This window comes from Nematolebias whitei, chromosome 17 (assembly GCF_014905685.2).
Source record: "Nematolebias whitei isolate Nwh7 chromosome 17, NemWhi1, whole genome shotgun sequence".
NCBI lineage: Eukaryota > Metazoa > Chordata > Actinopteri > Cyprinodontiformes > Rivulidae > Nematolebias > Nematolebias whitei.
This window is the reverse complement of record NC_056514.1, coordinates 25,319,769-25,345,140: the sequence shown is the minus strand read 5'-3', so window position 1 is coordinate 25,345,140 and position 25,372 is coordinate 25,319,769. Positions and strand designations below refer to the sequence as shown.

The following is a 25,372-nucleotide window of genomic DNA, read 5'->3' as shown; positions in this document are numbered from 1 at the left end:
AGAGCTCCTCGGATGAGGAGCGAAACGTCTTCTGTTACAAATAAAGTCCAGTTGTTTTTGTATTGAACGCTTTTTGAATTCATCATGTCCTGGATGACTGAGAATCTTCACCAGCATGTCTACAGAATAATAATGGTAATGTTTTATAGTTTAAGCTTAAAAAAGAAAGAACTTTTGAAAATGTCAACCGCCCTACCTGTGTGTGAGGTGTCAAAGATGGGAGTGTTATTTAGAAACCATGCGGTCTGGACGCGGTCCACCTGCCTGCCTTCGATGCTCAACGTCACTCTCCCCTTTTCACCGACAACCAAGCGTGGTGGGAGGATGATCCCTGATACATTGAGGGACTTCTGTTTCTCTGAATGAAGTGAGACAGAGGAAGTGAAAGCATTCGAAAGAACAAAAAAGGAAGGCTATAGAAATGTTAAAATAGCTCAGAATCAAGGCGTCTTGAAACTCACTCATTACTTGTTAGAGGAAATAAGGTCTTTGTAAATTGCTACATTTAAAAAACGTTGACAAGACTGCACAGTTTATCTTCTTTGTTGCTCATCCTTTAAATCGATGTGATATTCAACATTTTTGACCATTTTTAAAAAGTCTCTATAAGAAGACAGATTTGTATCACCCAGAGGATGTAAAGAAAGCAGTACAGTATAGCTTTTCATGTTTAACAAGTTTGTTCATAAATGAAGATTCATCTTTGTTACAGTTTCTCACATTTGTAAGTGGTAATGCCTTTAGTGCTTAAACATACACAGCCTTGGGCCTGCACTCAGTTGAACTTATATGATCTTTGGAACATGGCTGGATCACAGCAAACTCAAAAAACCTTCTTCAGTGTGAACTCAGTCATGACAAATTAGTTTTTCCTGCGATCTGACTCCCGGAGACACTCTCTTGCGCTCTCACTGTTCTCTATATTTGCACCCTGGCACAATGTTACTTCAATTAAATTAAATTAAATTAAATTGAAATATACTTTGTTAATCCCAAAGGGAAATGAAATATTGTTGTAACTCGTTATCCTCGATTCATTAAGAGATGTTATAGATGCTGATGATGGCTGTAGGCAGAAAGGATCTCTTGTAAAGGTTCGTCCCACAGCATATCTGAAGAAACTGGCCGCAGATGCCGTTCGATCCGTCCACCCAGACTCGGCTGGCCTCTCAGTTCCCCCGGGCTGCAGGAGAGCCTGAATGCTGGGCAGAACTCCTCCCAGAATGATGGCCACTCCTCCCAGCAGCCTGCTGAGCTCCTCGTTGTTGAAGACAGCCGGCTGCAGGTGGCAGGGAACGATCCTGGTCCTACTGCTGTCACGAGCCGTGTTTCCTGCTGGTTCCAGGATCACCTTAGGAGATCTTAGGATCTCAGTGGTCAGGCACTCGAGCACAGCCGGCAGGGAGGCGGGAATGCATCCACGGCGCCTCCTTTTCAACTCATTTGAGATTTGGCACTGTAGCTGAGATATTTGAGCTTTTGAGATGTTAATCAGTTGCTCCAGATTGTTAAAAAAAAAAAAAAAAGTCATGGTTACGCATCATAACAAATGTCTAAAAGTAAAAAATACTTTCAGTAAAAATCCTTTCAGCTGCACAGCATCTGATACCAAAGGAAACAATCAACCCCTAAAAAAAGTGATTTACATTCAGCAAAAGAGGAATTAAAGTTTCCAAAAGCAACAATTTAACCATATCAAAAAGCAGCTAAACGCTGAGATCACGCCACTTTAGCACAAGACTACCGTCATGAGTATCACATCACCACTAGGTTCACCACGCTCTGAAACACTTCAGCACCCTCACTACAGGTGTTATGCTCACAATTGTTGTGGAGCTATCAGGGAGCACCTAATATGCATTTAAAGACCTCAATTGTTTTATAACACTACTTTTATTTAAATTGCATTTTTACTGTAGCTTACTGTTGACTGTACTTTACATGTTTGTCTAAAACAGGTCTCTCTTGTAAATGAGTCCTCGTACTCAATGAGACTAAATAAAGGTTGAATGAACAAGACCTGTGAAAATCCTTTTCCTGGTTAATTTTGAATATCCATTTGGTCCATCAGGGATAAACCATAGCTTTCTAAAATATATTTTCTTGGGAACTGTGCAACTAACTTTCTAATAAATCATTATCAATATTATTGTTTTGGATAAATGTACAGTTTTACTGTTAAATATGTTATCTATATTTTCATTTTTTATTAATTGCCTCATGTTGAATTTCCTATTTTTTTCTGTAAATGTGACACACCGTTAAAAAAACATTTTTATAGGTTCAAATTTTTGAAGTCTTTGTTTGACGTGTACATGATTTAATTGTGTATGCATTCAAAACCAGAATAATGTTAAAAAAAAAACTTGTGAAGAAAATGAATCAGTTCATTGCTTAAATTGATTAATTCCATCCATCCATCCATCCATCCATCCATCCATCTTCTTTAAGCACTTCTCCGTTGTGGGGGTCACTGCTGCTTATTTCCAATGTCATTGAACAAGAGGCAGGGTTCCATGATGGGTCTAAAAGATACAATCTCTATCTACAGTGAGGAAAATAAGTATTTGAACACCCTGTGACTTTGCAAGTTCTCCCACTTAGAAATCATGGAGGGTCTGAAATTGTCATCTTAGGTGCATGTCCACTGTGAGAAACATAATAAAAAAAATAAAATAAAAAAAAAATCCGGAAATGAAAATGTTTAACTTTTTAATAATTTACTTGTGTTACTGCTGCAAATAAGTATTTGAACACCTGTGAAATTCAATGTTAATATTCTGTACAGTAGCCTTTTGTTTGCAGTTACAGAGGTCAAATGTTTCCTGTAGTTTCACCAGGTGTGCACAAACTGCAGCAGAGATTTTGGCCCATTCCTCCACACAGATCTTCTCTAGATCAGCCAGGTTTCTGGGCTGTCGCTAAGAAACACTGAGTTTGAGCTCCCCCCAAAGATTTTCTATAGGGTTTAGGTCTGGAGTCTGGCTAGGCCACTCCAGAACCTTGATATGCTTCTTACAGAGCCACTCCTTGGTTCTTCTGGCTGTGTGCTTCGGGTCATTGTCATGTTGGAAGACCCAGCCACGACCCATCTTCAATGCTCTAAGTGACGGTGTGGGGTGGACAGGTGTCTTTATGCAGCGAACAACCTCAAACAGGTGCTTCTAATTTAGAATAATAAGTGGGGTGGAGGTGGACTTTTTAGAGGTGGACTAACAGGTCTTTGTTGCTGATTGGCAGGTGTTCAAATACTTATTTGCAGCAGTAACACACAACTTATTTAAAAAAAATCATACAATGTGATTTCTGGATTTTTATATATTTTTTAGGTTACGTCTCTCACAGTGGACATGCACCTAAGATGAAAATTTCAGACCCTCCATGATTTCTAAGAACTTGCAAAGTCACAGGGTGTTCAAATACTTAATTTCCTCACTGTAGTATGAATGATTACTACAAATCTTTGTGAGTGTGAAAACGCAAATACAATCACTAAATAAAACTTTTCATGTTCTGTTTTGTTGTCTGTCTTGTTTTCTCAATGCTTTTGGTATTTAAAAGCAGTTGTTTAAGCCTCTTTCCTGTTTCAGACCACATTTGATGTAGAATATTTGTCTTGAGTGTGACCATTTTGTTGTTTATTGCTGGCTGTTATTGCTTTGTTTCCAGTCCTTTTTTATTTCCAAGAATTTGCAAACAGACAATTTTCAAACTTGTGATTTTCTGCATTTACTGGCTCACAAGTCATATAAAGACTTGTGCACGGCAGGTTGACTCACCGTCTCTTCTCCTCCAGGAAAAGCCAAAGCAAAGCAGGAAAACCAGCACTATGGATATACACATCATGGCCACTGACGCTTTGGCTGACTTGGTTAACACTGGAGCCTCATCTACCAAAAAACAAAGAAAAGGAAAGAAAATCATTTCTAGCTTGAATGAAAGAAAGAGTGTGGTACCAAAGCATCCAGAACAAGATATACAGGTTTTGAAGTACTTTGCAACAAAAGTATGTTTGCCAATGTTAATTCTACCAGACCTTCGCCTACTTTAGACTGTCAACAAGATTTAAAATGGCCAAACTGAATTTCACTATGTTTGCAGAAAGGTCACTCATTGACTAAGAAAGAATCCATTACATTTACAAAAACAAATATCTTTCAAAACACTTAAAGCTACAAAGAAATCCCAAGAAAAAGTAGGTTTACATTGAGGGCATGTTGTATTTAAGAACGATGAAATCGTTACCTTGAGGATCTAATTTGTCCAGGTCTGCTGACGCGCTGACAGGACTCATAACTCCAGGTTGGTTTACAGCACACTCAACCTTCCCCTGCTTCTGCCGTTGCTCTGGGCCTAAAGTAAAATAACGCCTGGTCCTGAACGTCTGTTCTGGGATCTGATGAGTCAAAGGGGGGTCAGGGAGGGCCGTGCCATTTTGAAACCAGGACACAGACATTTCCTCTGGGTAGAAGCTCTCCACATCACAGTAAAAAGTGAGAGGAGTGTATTTGGAGGGTGATGGTACAACAGAAAGTCTGACATAAGGAAGATCTGTGAACATAAAAACTTCATTAACTTTAATTTTGATCTTTTATAGTAGTTGTCAGTCTTTAATGTGCAAGACCAGCATATTTATGTCACTCACGAGTGATATTTAGATGAAAATCCAGCTCTTGATGGGTGCCTTCATGTGACACTTTGCAACTAAACGTGACATTCTTGTCCTCTCTAGAAGCATAAAAGGTGAGGTTGCTCACAGCCGTGTAATACCCATCTGGAGTCAGCTTACCTTCCACCTGATGGGGAGGCTGGATAACTTGACCCCCTCTGGTCCAGGAAAAAGAGACAGGAGGAGGGTAGAAGCCACTAGCATGGCACTCCAGCGTGGTCTCTTTTTCTAACACCACCCACTGCTGAGGCACTGTGAGAGAAGGGGTGGCTAAAGAGAAAAAATCAGTTCAGTTCCAGTTTATTTTTAGTGACAATTTGCAACAAAAGTCACTCCCAGAGCACTTTACACCAGAAAATACAAGCCCAAAGGCTAAATCTAATTCAGATCCAGATTAGTTAGTTCCTTATATATTACAATACATTCACATTCAGTATATTATTTAATGCCAAAAATTAGTAAAAGTTGTCTAACAAGCCAGCAAACTGATTTATCTCTTCACTTTGTTGATTTCCTGAGCAGCAAGATGGCGACAGTGGAAAGAAAATACTTCCTTTTAACAGGAAGAAACTACCAGCAGAACCAGACTCAGGATGGAGTGACCGTCTGCCCTGATTGGTGGGGATTTGAAAAGACAGAAAAAAACAAAACAAAACAAAAAAAAAAACACAGAAGGACTGGTCCAGGTGCAGTTTCTATAGGAAGAAATACAAAGAAAAATAGAATGATATCAATAATTGCATGCATAAATATGGAGAGTAAAGACAGAAGCACAGTGAGAAGTCAGTTTGTCTTCTAGCAATCTAAGACTATAGCAGCATAACTTTGGGATAGCACAGGAAACCCAAGCCAATACCCTAACAATAGGATTTATCAGTAATAAAAGACTTAACCATAGTCTTAAAAGTAGACAATGTGTCAGCCTCACAGGCAGAAACAGTATGCTGATTCAACAAGAGAAGACCTGTCTCCTGCCTATTTCTAGAAACTTTAGGAACCTCAAGTAAACCTAGAGTCTGAGAACAAAATGTTCGATTAGGACATTTTAAATTACAGTATTTTCTGTATTTTCCAGGGAGGCTATGGAGAGAAACAAAATTAGACAAATAGATACAAAAACAAGTTTATGAAAAGAGTCCAGCTTTGAATTTTGTTTTAACTTTAAACTAGCATTAACAATGTAAATTAAATCACAAAAATAAACAGAAAAATGTTCTTCCCTCAGTATGTTTAATATTCGTTGCTCAAAGATGTTAATTTTATTTTGAAGTTACTTAGTAACTGTAAATTTTGAGGCTTTTATTTTGACATCGACGGTGAGAATCAGGATATTTTTGAGCTGTGCAGCAGGAGAGAGGTCGAATGTATATGTTAATCCTCGTGAACCCAACGTGATCCTTCATGTAAATCCTTCAAAAAGGAATTGCTTTTCAATCCGATTCAATGACGCCACCTTGTACAATTTGTTGCGTATGAAGACATTAAAAAGAGCAAGCGCACTTATCTTCCTGACTCTTGAAAAAGAGTTTGGCTTGCTGTTTATCTGTGTTAACACTTTGGAAGTATAACACATTATAAGTACATACCAAGAATGGTAAATGTGACGTTACTGGAGTGCAGGCTTGAGAAGTTGTAGCTAACTTTGCATTCGTACATCCCCTGCAGACTGAGACTGGCTTTGAGGATGGTGAGAGAAAAGTCCCCATTGATGAAATCAGCTGCACCCCAGCTGAAGCCGTCCTTTATTTGTGCGGTTGCTTCTCCGAACGAAGCAACTTCAGAGCCATCTCTTGTCCAGTTGATGTTTATCAGAGACACTTGTATTTTGTCTCCTGGAATGGAGACGTTGCAGGGAAGGGATGTGTTTGTATTTGGGCTGGCTTGGATTTCACTTGAAGACCCTGTGAAGCACAAAAGAAGTTAATTCTCCTCGTTTCAAAACTGTTTTCATGCCAAGAAACTTTTTTTTTTGGTCACATCACAAATAATGGCAACATTGAAGCTGATGGTTTCAAAAACACAAAGTTTGTTTTCTCAGTCATCCAGGTATATAACAACAAAAAAGGTTGAATCATGTCATCTGGACTTCGTTTTTTTGTTAAAAAGAAGGGTCAGGGTGGCTTCTGGGTAATACCAGATGGCTAGGCCTCAGACTGACGAAGCCTCTTGGATGAGGGGCGAAACGTTTCTTTTTAACAAAAAAACGAAGTCCAGATGACATGATTCAACCTTTTTTGTTGAAGCTGATGTTTAAATTATGTAAAACTAAAAAAAAAAAAAAAGAAATTGTGTAATTTTTCACCATTAGTTTTGTTAAAATCCACGAGCTTTACACACTTTTGATGCCTCGTGGTTTTAAATACATATTTATGTTTATTTAAAAACGATTCAAATAACATGAAAAAAATACATTTGCAACAAGTTTCTAAGCAGGCCAGAATTGTTATAAAGGCATTTTTAGTTCAAGTAAAGCATCTGTCCCAGAAACAAAACCTATTTTTCATCTACTAATGTCAAAAATATGAGCAAAGATTGCCACAGTATCCAGAGTTATAGTTTTATTATTTTCTTCTTTAGAATAAATCAATGAATCAGAGTTAATAAAAGAAAACTGTTCTGACAAGTGTGGTTTTTAATGAGCTTAATTAGTAACTAGGGCAATAAATACTTGTGTGTATTTATAGAGTTGTGCACCAGAGAACATTTTGTATTGAAGTGTTTATGTTGCGTGTTTTCTTAAGTAGGTTGATGAGTCATCGTGGCAACAGAACAATGCTTTTACCATTCTGTTTGCAAAATACAAATAGTCTATAACGATTCAACTCTAATTGTCAAAAGGAGCATATTTCCCACTATAATACAAATTCTAATGCAACAAATAAAAAGTAACCCCAAAACATTAAATTTAGCTCAGAAAATTAGTACGTGGCATATTTTTGTTTGGAAGAAAACTTTTTTTTTTGGCTGCTTATCATGGTGCTGGTCATAATAATCCTCCACCTGCAGAGAATGAGGTAATTCTATACAAGTACACAGTATTTTCACAACACATTATAAAAATAAAAAAATCATCAGAATCATTTTAAGTCTGGAGTAATTTGTCATTTCCCAGTAGCCAGATTTTCCTGTATTCTAATAAAATAGTCTTGCTCAGCAGTTCTTCCTGCTTCCTGGAGGTTTAAAGGTGACCTTGAATCTTTGGTTGCTTTTTAAATCGTTTCAGTTCAGTGCCTGACCATTTTCAGAAGAATGTATTTTGTTTAGTCTGATCTGTGAATCATTTAACTGTAAAACGACCCATAAACTCAACGTTCACACTGCAGGTTTAAACGCTTTATTTCGTTTTATCTGACCTACATCAGACAAGCAGTTCACAGCCTTGAAGCGAGCCGCATGCCGAGAAGAATACGTGACGTCACACGCAGCACGCTATGTTTACGGAAGTCAACATGGACTCTACACGTTAGCGTGTGTGTATCGATTCTGAAATGGTTACGCAGTGGGAGCTGACTAAATGGTTATCTGACATGATTGTTTCGTCCAGTGTTTACGTTTCATCTTATCGCTTCCCAGCTTCTTCTGGAACCGGAGCTGCTTACTGAAAATAGAAATAAACAAAAAACATCGATCCGCAACGCGAGTATCGATATGATCAAATCAATACTGTGCTGTATGGGCGAACACGTTGCTTTACAGGTTTGTAAATGAGTCCTCGAGGCTCAATCGGAACTAACCTGTATAAATAAAGGTTGAACGAATGGTATAAATATGATATGATCAATATTTGGTTCGATATGCATGCCCCCGCTTCACTGACGTAAAGTCGGATGAAATGCCCCATGCTGTTCAGACTGTCACTTTGAAAAACATCAGACATGTATCATCATTACATTGCCATTAAATACAAGAACCTGAAATGTTTCCATTAAAAAACACATGGATCCACAAAACACATAAATACACTTAAAACACTAACGTTATAGTAGCCAATGCATGATTTCCACAAGTTAAATCTTTCCTAATATATTTTAATAAACACTATCATACCAATCCTATAAGGTTGGATCATTTGATTTAGGCATTCTCATTTTAATAGCTTTTCTAGCTGCTATACGCAACATTTCAATATGTTTTCATAAATGCTGAATGTAACAGGCAAAGCAGTTCCACCTTGTTAAAAATTAGGTTAATATTAAATAAAGTGGTCAAATCTGCATAGCCTGCCAGTAGTTCTGTACTTAAACAGGAATAAACAATTGGCTTAATGAGAGCCAAGAATGACCAAATAATTGGATCGAAAGACACTTCAGCAGCAGCCAGTCATAAATGGTAAATGGACTGCGTTTATACATATCCCTGGCTTTCTGCACTGTGTGATCTGTGCTCAGTCTGTGTGCATCACACTGTGTTGGTCATGTTGCGGTTGTTGTTGTTATCCATTATTGTTTTTGTCGGTTTCTACTTTTTGGTGTCCTGTTATGTAATCTGTTCCTATGTGCTCGTTCTGTTTGTCCCTGTACAGCACTTTGGTGTGCTTTGTCACTGTTTAAAGTGCTTTATAAAAAAATTGGTATGGTATGGTATGGTATACAGTGCCTTGCGAAAGTATTCACCCTCCTTGAACTTTTCAACCTTTTGCCACATTTCAGGCTTCAAACATAAAGATATAAAATTTTAATTTTTTGTGAAGAATCAACAACAAGTGGGACACAATCGTGAAGTGGAATGAAATTTATTGGATGTGTCAAACTTTTTTAACAAATAAAAAACTGAAAAGTGGGGCGTGCAATATTATTCGGCCCCCTTGCGTTAATACTTTGTAGCGCCGCCTTTTGCTGCAGTTGCAGCTGCAAGTCTCTTGGGGTATGTCTCTATTAGTTTTGCACATGGAGACACTGAAATTCTTGTCCATTCTTTCTGCAAAACAGCTCGAGCTCAGTGAGGTTGGATGGAGAGCGTTTGTGAACAGCAGTCTTCAGCTCTTTCCACAGATTCTCGATTGGATTCAGGTCTGGACTTTGACTTGGCCGTTCCAACACCTGGATACGTTTATTTGTGAACCATTCCATTGTAGATTTGGCTTTATGTTTTGGATCATTGTCTTGTTGGAAGATAAATCTCGGTCCCAGTCTCAGGTCTCTTGCAGACTCAAACAGGTTTTCTTCCAGAATGGTCCAGTATTTGGCCCCATTCATCTTCCCATCAATTCTGACCATCTTCCCTGTCCCTGCTGATGAAAATCAGGCCCAAACCATGATGCTGCTACCACCATGTTGGACAGTGGGACGCCAAACATATCGTTTTGCATTGTGGCCAAACAGTTCGATTTTGGTTTCATCTGACCAGAGCACCTTCTTCCACATGTTTGGTGTCTCCCAGGTGCTTGTGACAAACTTTAAACGACACTTTTTATGGATATCTTTGAGAAATGTCTTTCTTCTTGCCACTCTTCCATAAAGGCCAGATTTGTGCAGTGTACGACTGATTGTTGTCCTATGGACAGACTCTCCCAGCTCAGCTGTAGATCTCTGCAGTTCATGCAGAGTGATCATGGGCCTCTTGGCTGCATCTCTGATCAGTCTTCTCCTTGTTCCAGATGAAAGTTTAGAGGGACAGACGGGTCTTGGTAGATTTGCAGTGGTGTGATACTCCTTCCATTTCAATACGATTGCTTGCACAGTGCTCCTTGGGATGTTTAAAGCTTGGGAAATCTTTTTGTATCCAAATCAGGCTTTAAACTTCTCCACAACAGTATCTCGGACCTGCCTGGTGTGTTCCTTGGTCTTCGTGATGCTCTCTGCACTTTGAACAGAACCCTGAGACTATCACAGAGCAGGTGCATTTATACGGAGACTTGATTACACACAGGTGGATTCTATTTATCATCATCAGTCATTTGGGACAACACTGGATCATTCATAGATCCTCACTGAACTTCTGGAGTGAGTTTGCTGCACTGAAAGTAAAGGGGCCGAATAATATTGCACGTCCCACTTTTCAGTTTTTCATTTGTTAAAAAAGTTTGACACATCCAATAAATTTCATTCCACTTCACGATTGTGTTCCACTTGTTGTTGATTCTTCACAAAAAATTAAAATTTTATATCTTTATGTTTGACGCCTGAAATGTGGCAAAAGTTTGAAAGGTTCAAGGGGGCCGAATACTTTTCCCAAGGCACTGTATATCGTCTTTTTATCTTATCAAGATACACAAAGTGCATTACAACACAATCTGTGCCCTCATTTACCCATTCATACAGCACTATACTAGATCTGTACAAATAATAATCAGTGCTTTATCACAACACCGATGGGACACACATCGGAGGCAATGCAGGGTTCAGTGTCTTGCCCAGGGACACTTCGGCATGTGACAGTTGGTGGAATCGAACCCTCAGCTCTTGCATTGGAGGACGACTGCTCTAATCACAGAACCGCACAGAAAGACACGTTTCCATGTTTTTAGTCAAATCTTTGAAAAAACCCTTGGAAAATACTGTTGGACCCATAATTAGCATTTTAGCACCAACAAGGTGATTCTCACGATTTCAACAAAATATAGATTAAATGATGAGGCAGCTCTCAGGTCCTGTATCAGAACTTTTCTGCCCCCCCCCCCCCCCCCCACACACACAATTCCTGAAGATGTGACTTTCAGATACTGCTCATCTGCTGAAGAAGGTTTTTTTTTGGCCTAATATTTTTTCTTTTGTCCTCAACTTGTTAATTCGCCTCAGTTTTGATGCATAAACTGCACAAAATCCACTCAAGGTCTTGTATGAAAGCAGTAAAAATGAGTGAAGAAGATTCCAAAAAATTTGGCGATAAACTTTGAAAGGCCTTCAGAAAGCTTCTAGAAACATTAACCAATACCACTTTAAAAGGTTACAGGAAATTCTGGCTACTTGGAGGCAAAAAGTAAAGATAGAGGAAGTTTAAAACTTCCTCTATCTTGACTTTGTAAAGTTCTGAAAGTTAAATGGAGATTAAAACAAATATCAGCATAAATTGCAATTTTACATTACTGTAACTCACTATAACACCTTACGTAAGGTATGAATGTACCGTTTATCTCAATTAATTTTATTTTGGCACATGGTACACATTTACGTTCTCCTGTAAATCAAAACTTTACAAAGATTTTGAGCAAAAATAAAAGTAATCCAAACAACAACAACCAAAAAAAAAAGTGTTAACAAGACTATTGGTGAATTGATAACCACTTCTTTGTAAAGAGTAAGTAAACAAAAAAAATTCCACTTTACTCATTATCACATGAGTCTGACTGGGTCTGACACGAGCACAGATCAGGCGCACGATCTAGACAAACTAACAGTTCACTGTCGGATCACTAACTGCCTGTTACAACCCAATAAAGGCTTACATATCTCAGCTCAAATCTGGTGATTAAGTGTGGAAATATCAATGTGGCCTTTGTGAGCAGCCTGCCAGTGCAATAATACAAAACTCACCGTGCTTTATGAGAGCCAGGAGCACAACACAGACGAGGACTTTACACTGCATGGCCAGCCTTGTCTTGAGATCAGGTTCTTATCATCAGGTCCGTTTGCTGTCTTATATAGAACTCCAAGGTGACAGTGGGCGGGTTGGGAAATAAGAAATATTGTTCCTGGGACTCAGAGGAGTGAAAGGAGTCCCTTGATGTGTGCACGTTTCTCCGAAACAAGCCAGAGTAACAGAGTCAAAAGGAGGAAAAACGAAGGAGATGTGCAGGGACACACAAGTGGGGAAACTGGCCACTTAAAATTCAGACAGGCCTCTGGCCAAGAGTTTGGGGGCTACTTTACATTGGTGCAGTGTTGCTGTGAACAAACGAGAGAGTAATCCCTACTGAGCTTATGTGGGCAAACACTCAGGCGAGACTACAGCTCCTTTATGTGGGGGTAAAAGTTAGTAGGCTGTTACATTTGAGATAGAAAAGAAGGTTCTGTTTCTTTATTCAGTTCCTGGTATGATGACTCCCTCTGACAGTTAATGTTTACCCACATGTCATTACTAACTGTGAGAGGAGAAGTATGAATATTAATGAACCTAATTGTGTGAATTAAAAACAATAATCAAAATATAACATGTAAACGGAGCCTTTGCTACTTTTATCATTCACGATTGTTCTCTTGTTTTTATTTTTTAACCTGTTTTGTAAATTGACAACTTCTGAATACTCTGTGCTATTTTAGCCATCCATAGATCCAAAGGTGCAGCTCATTCAGGACATGGGTGCTATGACCTTTGTCTTGTGCAGTTTTTATACTTTAAAACAAATGTAATCTCAATTTAAAAACATTTTCCCATTAGAAATAAATTGTTCTCTTGTAAATTTGCTTCAGCATACTGATTTTATTTTTGTCTTCTTATGCAAGTTTAAGCTATCATTTGGCTACCTTTAGCTTTTAGCTACTATTTTGAGACTTTTAGCTTTTCGTTAGCCTTTTGCTACATTGGTTTTCTTAGCTAGAATTATGCATCTTTTAGCTAGTGTTTCCCTACGACATTTACTTTTATTTTTTAGCTATCATTTGGCTTTTCTAGCTTTGGGCCAGTGTTTTGATTGATGTGGATTTTAGCTAGTGTTCTGCTTCTTTTAGCTTTAATAACTCAATTTCAGCCTCTTCAGCACATTTCATTAAACTCACTCAGCATTCACACCGTTTGTTCACTGAAAACACGAGAGCTCTTGTTAGTTTAGGCCATTATGTTTAACTTTGCACATAAAGTGGTTTTAACGGATCATTTCTTTTTAGAAACATCAGGTTTCTGTGTTTGAATTTGCTCGACAAAAGCCGGACTTAAAAAAGAATAATGTGTTCCTTTATTTTGTTTGCCTTTCGTGTTTGAGCTCACATATTTTCACACAATGAAATGTTTTTTCTTTCTTTGTCAGACGCTGTTTGCTTTGGTCAGGATGAAGAAGTGTGTGACGCTTGAAGGAGGCGAAGAGGAGAACACGTGTTAGTTTGATGGCAGCCAAGCCAGCTGAGAGAAGAAGGCATGAAATTACCTTACAGCTGTGGAGAAACTGACTGCGTTAACCCTTTAAAGTATAAACATGACGTCAACAAAACTCTTTTTGAGTGGATAAATGACAAAACAAAAGTATATTCTACAAATCTTAATCTAGACAGCAAAGTGCTAGTTAAAAAGTCTTCTCTTTAAATATATTTTGTGACTACATCAGTTTTAAAAACACATTATAACATTGTTTAAATAAAAATATAGTTTCATTTTCATTTTTTATCAGAAAAATATAGCTAAGGCAGACAGATAGGTGCTTCCCGGATAGTATTTGCATATCTGTTTGGAACAGGTTTGAGAACTCACGTTTCAGTGACATGAGCTGAGTTCACAAAGTTCAGCTGTGAGTTAAGAAAAGTAACACATCACTTCTCAAAGTGGAGGAACGCATTGTCATTTATTTTCAAAGATATGTTTTATTGAGGTAAAAACACAGAACTTTAATGTTATGTCCATACTTAGATAAAATAAAACATTTTAGACAGCAACTAAATGAAAATTATATTAAAATAAACAATGCATTAACTCAACTCAGTGGTCAAAACAGATCAGCATAAGTTCTCAGTGGAAAAAGAGAATCTGCATAAGCTGGTGAAGATTCTATGATCCAGGTCACGATCAATCAAAAAAAAAAGGTTAAAAACCAAAACATCTGGACTTCTATTCTGAAGCTGGAGACGTTTCGCTTCTCATCCAAGAGGCTTTATCAATTCAAACACTGAAAATAAATTGATAAACCCTCCTGGATGAGAAGCAAAACATCTCCAGCTTCAAGGTTCGAGGTTCTTTACTGTCATTCGCATCACAGGTGGTACATGAGGTGGAACAAAATTGTGTACTCAAGGTCCCAGTTACACCCATATATAGCAAAAAACATAATATATATATATATAAAAAGAAACAGCATACAAAGATCTAAGATTTATGCTAAACAAAAATAATGTAATATAATACGGTGAGGGCAGCACGGTGGCACAACTGGTAGAGCTGCTGCCTCTCAGTGAGCAGGTTGCTCCAGTTCAAATTCCGGTCCGGGGGCCTTTCTGGGTGGAGTTTGCATGTTCTCTCTGTGCATGCATGGGTTTTCTTCGTGTACTCCGGTTTACCTCCAGCAGACCAAAAACATGCATGTTAGGTTGATTGGTAACTAAATTGTTCCTAGGTGTGAGTGAGAGAGTGATTGCTTGTTTTGTTTGTCTCTATATGTGTCCCTGTGATGGACTGGAGACTTGTTCACCCCCGCCTCTTGCACAATGATGGCTGACATGAGCACCAGTGACTCCTGCAAACCAAAGAGGAAGAAGCGGGTAAAAGATAATGGATGAATGGATGGATAATATGGTGAATAGGCCTGTCATGATAACAAATTTTCCTGGGCGATTAATTGTCTCAGAAATTATTGCAATAAATGATAATATTGTTTGAAATTTGACAGTAATTAGTAATTTGTGTCAAATTTAATAAGAAACGTTTAATTTGTTTGGCATGTAGTACTTTTGTTCCACCACCGGATGGCAGAATAAGACTGTTTGAACCGAAGGATGGATAGCGAGGGAGCGAGCAGTGTGTCTCTTTAAGAAAATGGGAGGGAGGCGCTTTGACGTGACATGGGCTGTCTCTCTTCAGTTCTCAAAATGGCGGACACTCGGTGTGGATTGAGCTCTTTAGCATAGCATTTGTCACACAAAACTTTAAATAAAAAAATCAGTAAACAAGTTCTCAGCTTCTTTTTACATGAAGGCACGTGTTTCAACCGTGAATTTTTGCGCTTCGACAAGACGGAGGTTTTTTCCCCCGAGGTCGGCCTGTTAGCTTAGCTCGTAGCTTAGCTTCTCAGCTTAGCTGCTTTTAACAATTCAAAAACATGATTTTGGACGGTTAAAATTGATTTTAAAGAGAAAGGGCGGGGTCATTGAAAAGCACCGGAGTTGATCCTTTTGTCATCCAGTGTCTTCAGAAAGAGAGAGACACGAAGAAACGATAAAGCCAATAAATGAAAATGAGGTTGATAATTTTCATTTATCATGCGATTAATTGATTTATTGTTTATCATGACAGGCCTAACGGTGAATTAAACAGCAGCCTGAACATGAGTCTGTTGTGAGCAGATGGCTATACATCAATCAGCAGCATGGATAATCAGCAGCCCAGATAAAGTGACATCACCAGGTAAATTGGCATTACAGTGATTTATGAGTCTTAACAACCTCAGGGTAGAAGCTGTTCCTCAGTCTAGTGGTTCTACACTTAATGCTCCTTAACCACCTTCCTGAGGGGAGTGGGGCAAAAAGTGTGTGTGCTGGGTGAGTGGGGTCCTTCATGATGCAGGTGGCCCTCTTCCTGCATCTGGAGGTGTAGATGTCTGTGGCTCCAACAGTCTTCTGTGCAGCCTTCACCACTCTCTGCAAAGCTTTTCTTTCTGCAGCTGTGCAGCCTCCATGCCACACGTTGATGCTGGAGCACAGGATGCTCTCCATTGCACACCTGTAGAAGGAGGTGAGGACAGAGCTTTCCAAACCAGCTCATCTCAGCCACCTGAGGAAGTAGAGTCTCTTATGAGCTTTCTTGATCAGGCTGGTGGTGTTGTTGCCCCAGCTGAGGTTGTTGTTCAGGTGCACACCCAAGTACTTGTAACTGGAGACCACTTCCACTGCAGATCCTTTATGTTCAGGGGGATGGAGGGGGGTAGTTGTGCTTACTCCTTCTGAAATCCACGACCATCTCCTTTGTCTTCTTCCCACTGATGTGAAGGTTGTTCTTCCTGCACCAGCTCTCCAGGTGTTCCACCTCCTGCCTGTAGCTGGACTTGTTTGTGATTCATCCAACCGCTGCTGTGTTGTCTGCAAACTTTACAATATGACAGCCTGGATGGGTAAATAGTCCAACTGTTTTTTTTTTTAACCTTTTTTGGATCCTCCATCATAACACAGATGAAAACTATATGTTTGTCCCATGTACTGTAAATCCAATCTACAATAGGGAACAAGTAACTATAGTAATGGGCAGGGTGGGAGGGGGGAACTGGGCCTTTTAAAAAGAACAAAGAAAAATGAAAAGAAAACCCCAGCTATGTGTGATGTCACATGTTCAATGAAAGCAGTAAACTTGAATCCACAAACCTTTTGTCTTACAGCACAAGCGGCTGTATTTCATTAGATCTTGCACGACTGCATTTGCGGACTGAGTTAGCAATTTATAAGCGAAACAGGTTTGAGAAAGGTGTGTTCACGTGTTCAAACTACGTGCCACTCTGGAGTCAATATGCCAAAAAGCTTTGACAGAGTTTCTGCTCATTGGCAGCAGGACGCCTGTGAATGAACAGGATGGCAGCTTTGACTGGGTGGATACTTGTAATTTTTATTGTTCTCTGTTGGCAAGGTGGGCCTAATTACAACTTATTGCACTTGAAATGCTTGTACATTTTATTTCCAATGATTGTATCCTATTTTTTTAAGTTTAGTTTTAGATTGTGTTAGTTATGTTGAGCTTTCTATTAAGTTTGACATATTTTGACTGCTGTAATATTGCACTCATGCTTTCTGTAAAACACTTGTTCCTTTTATATGGACATGAGAAAATGTAATTGTGTTTTTTTTTTTGTACGTTTGAAACCTTTGTTTTATACCAACCATAAATATATATTATTACAAGTGAATGCATTAATGTGTTGTAGTTTAAAATAAAGGGTGCAAAAAATATAAACTATTAAAAAGAGGTAGAACTGCAACAGTGCCACCTTGTGGTTGTTTTTCACACTGATCCTTCTCTAACTTTTTTGAATCCTACAGAAGTGAAGACACAAAGTAAGTTCTATCTTGTTTCATATATTCCAAATTAATTAATTAATTTTTATCTACTTATGTGTGACAGAATATGTTGATGCACAATCGACTGTCTTTGCTCTGTCAGACTGTGGCGAGGCTCCTTTCAACACAAGAATAGTGGGTGGTGAGAACGCCGCCGCTGGCTCGTGGCCCTGGCAGGTCAGCGTACACTTCCTGTCAAGTCACATCTGTGGAGGGACCCTTATCAACAACCAGTGGGTGCTCACAGCAGCCCACTGCATTATCTCGTAAGATACACTCCACGTTCCTCCAACGAATGAGCTGATTTAGTTGGATGCATTTAAGAAAAATTGACAACTGATGTCAATTTTGAAGTGGACTATAGCCAACTATTCTATGTAGAAAAAACTGATCCAGTCAGTGACATTACTGTGAAAATACTGGGCTATTGTTCAGACTGCCGTTCAGACCCTTTACACATTCTCACAAAAGTTGTCTTACAGATGTCTAACACATAGGAAGTTACAAGAATAAGTGCTATATTTCTATTCTGAAGCGTTGGAGCACTTCCTTCTTGTTGAAACCTACAGCTGGTGCCAACACGCAACACCGTGGTGACGGCCAACAAAATAAGCCCTTCCTATTTGGCCACTCAAAGCTTTCTCAACATACTGTTGCGCAGTTGTCTGACAGTCTGGAAAAATACCCTAAAAAACCTAAAAGATCTAGCCTTCCTTGAATGAACGCATGTCACCTTTTCATACTAGAAGTTTTAATCAGATCTTCTTATGGAGAGAAATAACAGATTTGTGGCTGTTTTGGTCAAAACTTGAAAATAATGTTATGTGCAATTACCTTATTTCTAGCGTATAAGTAGGTTGTGAATGACTTCAGTTCCTGCCACATCTAATTTAGTTTACTATGTGGAAAAACTGGGTTACAGAAACTTTTGTAATTTTTAAGTTCAATTAGCTGTGGTGGCTCTTTTGAATTGGACACTCTATAACCGGGGTGTCTCACTTCAAATTTTTGTAGTTCTATCTCTCATCTAACTGTTTTAGAGCTTTTTTTTTTAACAATGAGACTTCTCTGTGTTTTTCTTTTCTAAAGCAGTTAAATAGGCCAAATGATGATAAAAACAAGTGGCTTGGTGTAAAAGACAAACCACTGAAAAACAAAAACCAACTGCTGTTATTTGCATGTCTGTGTGGTTTATACTTTAGCCACTGAGTTATTAATTCACCCAGAGTACCAGTTTGCATGTTTTGTTTCCATTGTTCAAGGAAATAAAATTTTCTAACACGCCAGTCATTCTATTTTGATTCTAATAGAGAAGTTGTCAAGTCAAATTTATTTATAAAGCACATTTAAAAAAAGCAGTTACCAAAGTGCTTAACAATAAAAAACAACAACAAAAAAATAAAAATAATGGCAGTAATTTAAAGAAAAAACAAAGATGAATTTAAATCCGAATCAGAATAAGCTTTGTTATCATCGCCCCGAAGTACAGTGAGATTATGTTCGTAGAGTCGTCTGAAAGATGGGTGGAGTGCACGTTGCTGCTTCTCCTAAGAGCACAGCCCTTGTTCCTTTTAGCTAGAAAAAGGGGGAAGGCCACGAGGAGAGGATAGTGGTATTACAAAAAAGATCTCTTCACACCTTGTCCTTATCAGGGCATGATTTAAGAAATAAAAAATCTCTACCAGCAAGCACATTTATAAACCCATTTATATGCATTTGATGACACGACGGTGAGATTTGTCCATGAAGCGCTTCCAGATAGTCCTGTTAAAATGTTGGTGTCAGCTGGTACAGCTCTGATAAGCATTCACAGAAGTTCTTGGGAGTTGGGGAGGGGGAGGGGGGTGGGGGTGGAGGTGAGGGTTGTGATAGACAGAGCCTTCTTAGTTTACACATATCCCAGGAGAAATTTGATACGACAGCCTGCTTCGAGGTCGAACTGGGGAGTCAGATTCAGATAAGCCACAGTTGTTGATTTTTCAGGCAGACTGTTATTTCTCATCTACCTTGAATCCTGCTGGTACTTTTGATCCAAAATGGGCAGATTTATGGGCATTCTACTGGTCCGTGCTTATGAGCTCCCTCCAAGGTCGTCCCCAACATGCTGGTGAGTCCCAGAAGCCGCAAGCATCCTGCGATTCTCACAAATTGCTTCCATCTTATGGTTTAGCTCGTAAATCAGCTGATTTTGAGTACTCGAAGCACGAACCAAACCTTCACACAAGGTCGGCAGCTTTGCATGGCCAAAAATGCTGCCACCGTCTTCTTTAATAGCCAATAACATAGGTATCTGCAGGTGTCAAAAAGAAGAAACCCTGCTATCATGATTTCAATGATATAAACATCTTCGGCGTTCTCCTGAGACAATACAGAAAGGCACATCAACTTCCAAACCACCCACGGATCCATGATATACCCTGCTGCGTGCATCTCAGTGGGGCATGAGGGTTCTCCAGGATCCTGTTGCTTGGTTGAAAAAATTTTATCGATTGCGTTGAAAGTCCAGCTGACCAGATCCATGACAGTAGTTTACGATTCAGAAAATGTGTAAATAGAAGCTACAATACACAAGACAGAGCAAAAACGCAGGATGAGGACGGGAGAGGGGAAAAAAAGCATCCGTCTTGCTCGAGAGCAAGTGAGAAAAAAGAAGCATCAAAAGAAAAGGAGAGTGGTGGCGCAGAGGTTAGAGAAGATAGGCCTGTGTTCGGAAAGTCGCAGGTTCAACTCCCCGGAATGACAACATCAAAATGTGGGTGGAAAAGGTGAAACACCCGCACTTGGCTCCACCCTCATTTGCCCCACTCTGGGCCCTTGAGCAAGGCCCTTAACCCCCACCATCTGCTCCCAAAAACAGTTCTCTCTTGAAAATGAGTTCTCGTGACTCAATGAGACTGCCTGTATAAATAAAGGGAAAATAAATAAATAAAAATATCAAACACAAAACAATAAAATCACACTGTGTCAAAAGTAATTGAAAACAGACATTTTTTTAGTAATTAGAAGTAATAAATACTGTAGTATTCTTGTTAAAAAACATATATAAATGTAGTTAATCCACACTTTACATTGTGTTGTCTATTGCATATAAGTACATATATCCATATATTTAACTTCTAGGAAATAAATAAAGATAACATACTAAAGATTGTATTCTTTTGAATAAAACACTTTGTCCTCTGAAACATTTCATTATTTATTTAAACAAAGACAATCAGTGACTGCATGGACCCTCTACTTTGGAAGAGAGACTCAGGCTGGCCCCAATATTAACGAGGTTTCACGCAGTGTGTCCCAGATCATCGTCCATCCGAACTACAACAACACACTGTACAACAATGACCTTGCCTTGATGAGGCTCCTCACCCCAGTCACTTTTACCAACTACATCAGACCTATCTGCCTTGCCAGCAGCTCCAGCCAGTTCTTCAATGCCACTTTGTGCTGGGCTACCGGTTGGGGAAAAACTAGCAAGAATGGTGAGGACTTTACACTGGTTTTGGACTGTAAAATAGCCCTTTGTAATCTTTGAAACTAGAATAAAATATATTTTTTTCTTTGACAGAGTCCCTGCCAGCTACGCAGCCTCTGCAGGAGGTTCAGATCCCTGTTGTTGGAAACAGGCAGTGCAGCTGCAGTTACATCCCAACTGAAGCAACCATCACTAAACAAATGATTTGTGCAGGACAACAGAACAAAGGAGCGTGTCAGGTGAGAGCATTTACAAACTGGTGTAACATCATGTTTTCCCGTTAACATGACCAAAACATGTTTAAGGAGACCAAGCAGCAGTTAGAACAGCCAAAAGAATCAAAATAAACCAATTGTAGCTTTTCATGTTGAGCACCAAAACTTTATGTCGCATTACTCGTCTACACAATGCCAATGTAGTTTTGTGCAGGTAAACTACTGCCTTTTTGCATTTTCTCTGACCATTTTAGGGAGACTCCGGAGGACCCTTGCAATGTAAACAAGGCTCATCTTGGATCCAAGCTGGTATCACGAGTTTTGGAATGCCTTGTGCCACTGCTGGTTTCCCTGAAGTCTATGCCCGAGTCTCATCGTTTCAGGACTGGATCAGCACTCAAGTGGCAGGCTCCACAGTGGGATTTGTGACATTTAATCCTACTGGTGTTGACTCAGACAGCAACTTCGTGTGCAACGCCACAATCAGTTTAAACGCAGTCGGAGTCTCAGTGAAGTTTTCATTAACACTTGTCCCACTAAGTGTCGCTGCATACGTTATAAATCTATAGAAATGTTTGTTACAAACATTTCTGATGCACTTTAAGTCAGTTCACTTTAGAGAAAAATTAAAGTTTAACATGAAATTTTGATGCTTTTGGATGAGTTTAAATAATTTGAAACTTTTAAAATGCATCTGGATCCAGCCAAATCAGATAAAAACAAAGTTTACACGTTATATACAGTACTGTTAATACATTTTCCCTACACATCATTCTGGTGTCATTGGTAATATTCAGCCCTGCTGATGAGCATGTGATGTAATTTTGTCAAATTATTTTAAACTTAGTTTGATGGGCTTCCACATGTTTATATACAAGTATTTCTTAGTTTTGGTTTTACAGAACTTCTTTCCTGCTCAATTACTATTCATTAATTCAACCTTTATTTATACAGACTAGCCTCAATGAGCCACAAGGACTCATTTGCAAGAGGGACCTGTTCCAGACAGAACATATATAAAGTACAGACAACAATAACAGGAAATAATGATTGCAATAAACTACAGTAAAAATTTAGTTAAAACAATTGTAATGCATACAACAATAAATCAGGGTGCGGTAAAACAGGGTGAAATACTAAAAACAAGAACATATTTGCTTTGACTTTTCTATTGACATCATCAAATGTTTGAAACCCCTTAAAAAAATCAGGGTGGACAACTTTAGTTGCAAGATGTTCCAAGTTGTAGAAGCTGAGGCGAAAAAGGCCTTTTTGCCAAGTTCAGTCCACATTGAGGGAACGCTGCAGGTAATGATGTCCTGAGAGCGCATGTTGTAACTGCACTGACAGCGTGACATGTGGAAGTAAATATAAGAATGTAGCAGACCAAGGAGGGATTTATAGATGAAAATGAACCAGTGTGAGAGCCTACGTGTAGATAATGATGACTAACTGACCAAGGAGTACAGGGTGCAGTGATGGGTACAGTAGTTACAACCAGTAATGAATCTTAGCGCACCATGGTAGACCGCATCCAACATCTGCAAGCAGCTGGCAGGGACATTCATGTAAATAATGTCACCATAGTCAATGGCCGGTAGGAAGGAGCATTTAAGGTGTTTTCTGGCATTCAGAGTTAAGCAAGATCTATTTCTGAAGAAGAAACCCAGTTTTAATTTCAGTTTATTTATCAAGTTTTTGATATGTGGTTTAAAAGAAAGATCAAAAGTGCATCGACCAAAATTCCCAAGTATTTGTAAGAATCTACAAACTCAATAGGAACACTATGCATGGATGAGATAGGAGGAAGAGTTGCTGGCACCGACTTTCTGTTGGAAAACGACATCCCTTTGGTTTTGTCAGCACCAGCTTGAGATGGAATAAGTCTGACTGAATGATGTCTAATGCAGACTGTAGAAGCTGGGAAACCTTAGCAACTGTGTTAGCTCGGCAATAAACAACAGCATAGAGATGCAAGGATGTGTCAGGAATGTTTTGACCTACATTATTTATATAAAGTGTAAAAAGAGTGAGACCTAAAACTGAGCCTTGTAGCACACCACTGGTGAATGTTAGGTAGCTAGATGAAGTTCCATTATGTCGAACACTGACTCCGACCTGAGAGATAGTTTAAGAACCAACCAACAGCCAACTAATTTATTTGGTTATTGATAAAGGTTTCAAATTATATATATATATATAAAAAAACCTCTTAGATGATGTCACTGTGATTATAATCAATACAAAACTACAGCATTTCTTTTCATATATGTTATTTAAAAAAACACAAATTAAAAATGGCAGAGTTTCATTTATCATAAAGCACCTGTCAATATGTAGCTGAATATAACAAAGCTGTTATTGTTTTCTGTTGACATTTAAACAAACTGCAACACATGTTGTGGTATTTTTGTAAATTTGCCTGAAGGAATCTTCCCAAGGGATCAATAAAGTTCAATCTAAATTCTAATCTAACCTGCAATTTTTTTTCATAAAGCGTCCAAATATTGTTCTTGCTCTTGTAGTAGTTTTGTTTGAATGTATACAAAACGAGAATAAAAAAAGTGATAAAATGAACAAACAAACAATAAACAAAAAAGACTGAGTTTTTCGAGTACACCAGGGATCTGAGAATTTCCTTCACAGTGACCCTCATACTAACACTGCTTTTACCTGCGTTTTCTGGCACACCAGAAAATCCGTATTCTTGCAAATTGAACCAAGTTGAGCTTCATCTATTGGGTTGAATAAAAGTAGTTAGCATCTGTTTGAAATTTACAAATACAAGGTACTTGGCACAGCAATGATGCCAAAGTTACATTTGATTTATGTATAATAAAACTTAATGAATGGAGTTCTCTGACCTCTGTTTTTATTTGTACACTTGCCATTTACTGGGCTCCGTACTTTGAAATAATTTACCATGTATCTATGTACATTCCTGTTCATTTCGAAAAGGGGCAAAATTGTGCAAGCAATGGACAAATAAATTGTCTTTGAAGGAGAAGCTGTATGAAGATGTCCATAAACAACCTTTGTGCAGTTATGAATGTGCATGTGCAACATCAGTATTTTGCAATGCTTGTGGTCTAAACAGTTTCATGCCTACTTCCGGTTCATTGAAATACACTTTGTTTAGTGTTCATGACTAACTCTGTTTCATCTGTGCTCTGCAGTCATTCAATCACCCGACAACACTGTGCGTCAACAGAAAATACCAATGAAACTAATTGACAAATATATTTGTACATAACAGTCAATAAAAATCTGATGTAAAATACATTGCTATGAAACTTTTTGGGGTTGCAGTGCTGAATTTTGTGCATTAACATTAGTAACTATGAAAATGTCAGTGAACTAGGTCAGAGAGTGTAGTATGACAACTATGCCACTGTGGGGACTACAGCTGTCTGTGTGCACGTCTACAACGGAGTTCCTGCTTTCAAATGACAGAAGAATTTTTAGTTAAGGATAGTTAAAGATAAATATGAAGCCATTGTGAGTTCTGGTAGTGATGTCCTAAGTGCAACAAAACAGAATACTGTATTTAAGCTCAAACCCTTTAACCTATGGTTTTTGCTATTTAGCATTTAACCATTTTTACATGTGTTGGATAATTTAATCATCCTATCATCAACTCATTAAATAATTAAGCCACACAAAGAAACAAGAAGATCTTTATAAATCCAGGTTTAATTGCAAGAAGTAGCAGCAGTTCAAAAAAAAAAACAAGCATCGAGATCTTACATCGAGATCGTCTCACAAGGTCTGCTCATAGGCGGTATGAGGAAGTCTTTTTAAAAAAATGTTTATCAGACAGAAGCAAGGTTAAGACAACCACTGCTTCATAGCTCACAGCTCTTGAAGGCGTCAGTTAACAGAAGTCAGAAGGAGAAACAGTTTTCAGTTATCAGACTCCTCTCTGAGTAGACAGAACGACTCCCTACTTCACATACTGTACATGATTATATAAAGTGTGACATTAGTAAGTGAAAAACATCCATGACCTTTACATCCCCATCAACATGACTACCTGATGTGGTGTTACTAATAAAAAAAGACAAGAAGGCATACAAGAATGTTACGTCTCCTTAAAAATAAACAAACAAAAAGAACCAACCAAACAAACTGAATGAATAAAAAAATAAATAAAAACAGTTCCTGTTCCTAACTAAAA

The 25,372-nt window shown here is 38.5% G+C and overlaps 2 protein-coding genes across 2 annotated transcripts in view; one reads left to right on the top strand and one right to left on the bottom strand.

Moving 5' to 3' along the window:
* Positions 1-12,193, bottom strand: part of si:ch211-180a12.2 (tyrosine-protein phosphatase non-receptor type substrate 1) — a 17,362-nt gene extending 5,169 nt beyond the window's left edge. The window contains exons 1-6 of the mRNA XM_037690883.1: positions 12,142-12,193; positions 6,256-6,570; positions 4,646-4,939; positions 4,246-4,551; positions 3,780-3,890; positions 197-358 (exon numbers count right to left, since the gene is read on the bottom strand). Of these exons, the coding sequence (XP_037546811.1) occupies positions 197-358; positions 3,780-3,890; positions 4,246-4,551; positions 4,646-4,939; positions 6,256-6,570; positions 12,142-12,193 (1,240 nt within the window). The remainder of the gene's footprint in view (positions 1-196; positions 359-3,779; positions 3,891-4,245; positions 4,552-4,645; positions 4,940-6,255; positions 6,571-12,141) is intronic.
* A 1,399-nt stretch (positions 12,194-13,592) lies between these two features.
* zgc:123217 (uncharacterized protein LOC641414 homolog) lies at positions 13,593-24,419 on the top strand. Its single transcript, XM_037690882.1, has 6 exons — positions 13,593-13,638; positions 17,612-17,774; positions 20,719-20,987; positions 21,074-21,219; positions 21,450-21,692; positions 24,372-24,419. Exons 1-6 carry the CDS (start codon positions 13,593-13,595, stop codon positions 24,417-24,419), a joined length of 915 nt encoding a protein of 304 aa, XP_037546810.1.
* The last annotated feature ends 953 nt before the right edge of the window (positions 24,420-25,372 follow it).

Excerpts from the sequence above, each read along its gene's own strand:
- zgc:123217 (XM_037690882.1), top strand. The coding sequence starts at position 13,593 with ATGAAGAAGTGTGTGACGCTTGAAGGAGGCGAAGAGGAGAACACGT. Across the intron at positions 20,988-21,073 it reads GGGAAAAACTAGCAAGAATG|AGTCCCTGCCAGCTACGCAG; the intron begins GTGAGGACTTTA and ends TTTCTTTGACAG. Across the intron at positions 21,220-21,449 it reads AGAACAAAGGAGCGTGTCAG|GGAGACTCCGGAGGACCCTT; the intron begins GTGAGAGCATTT and ends TGACCATTTTAG.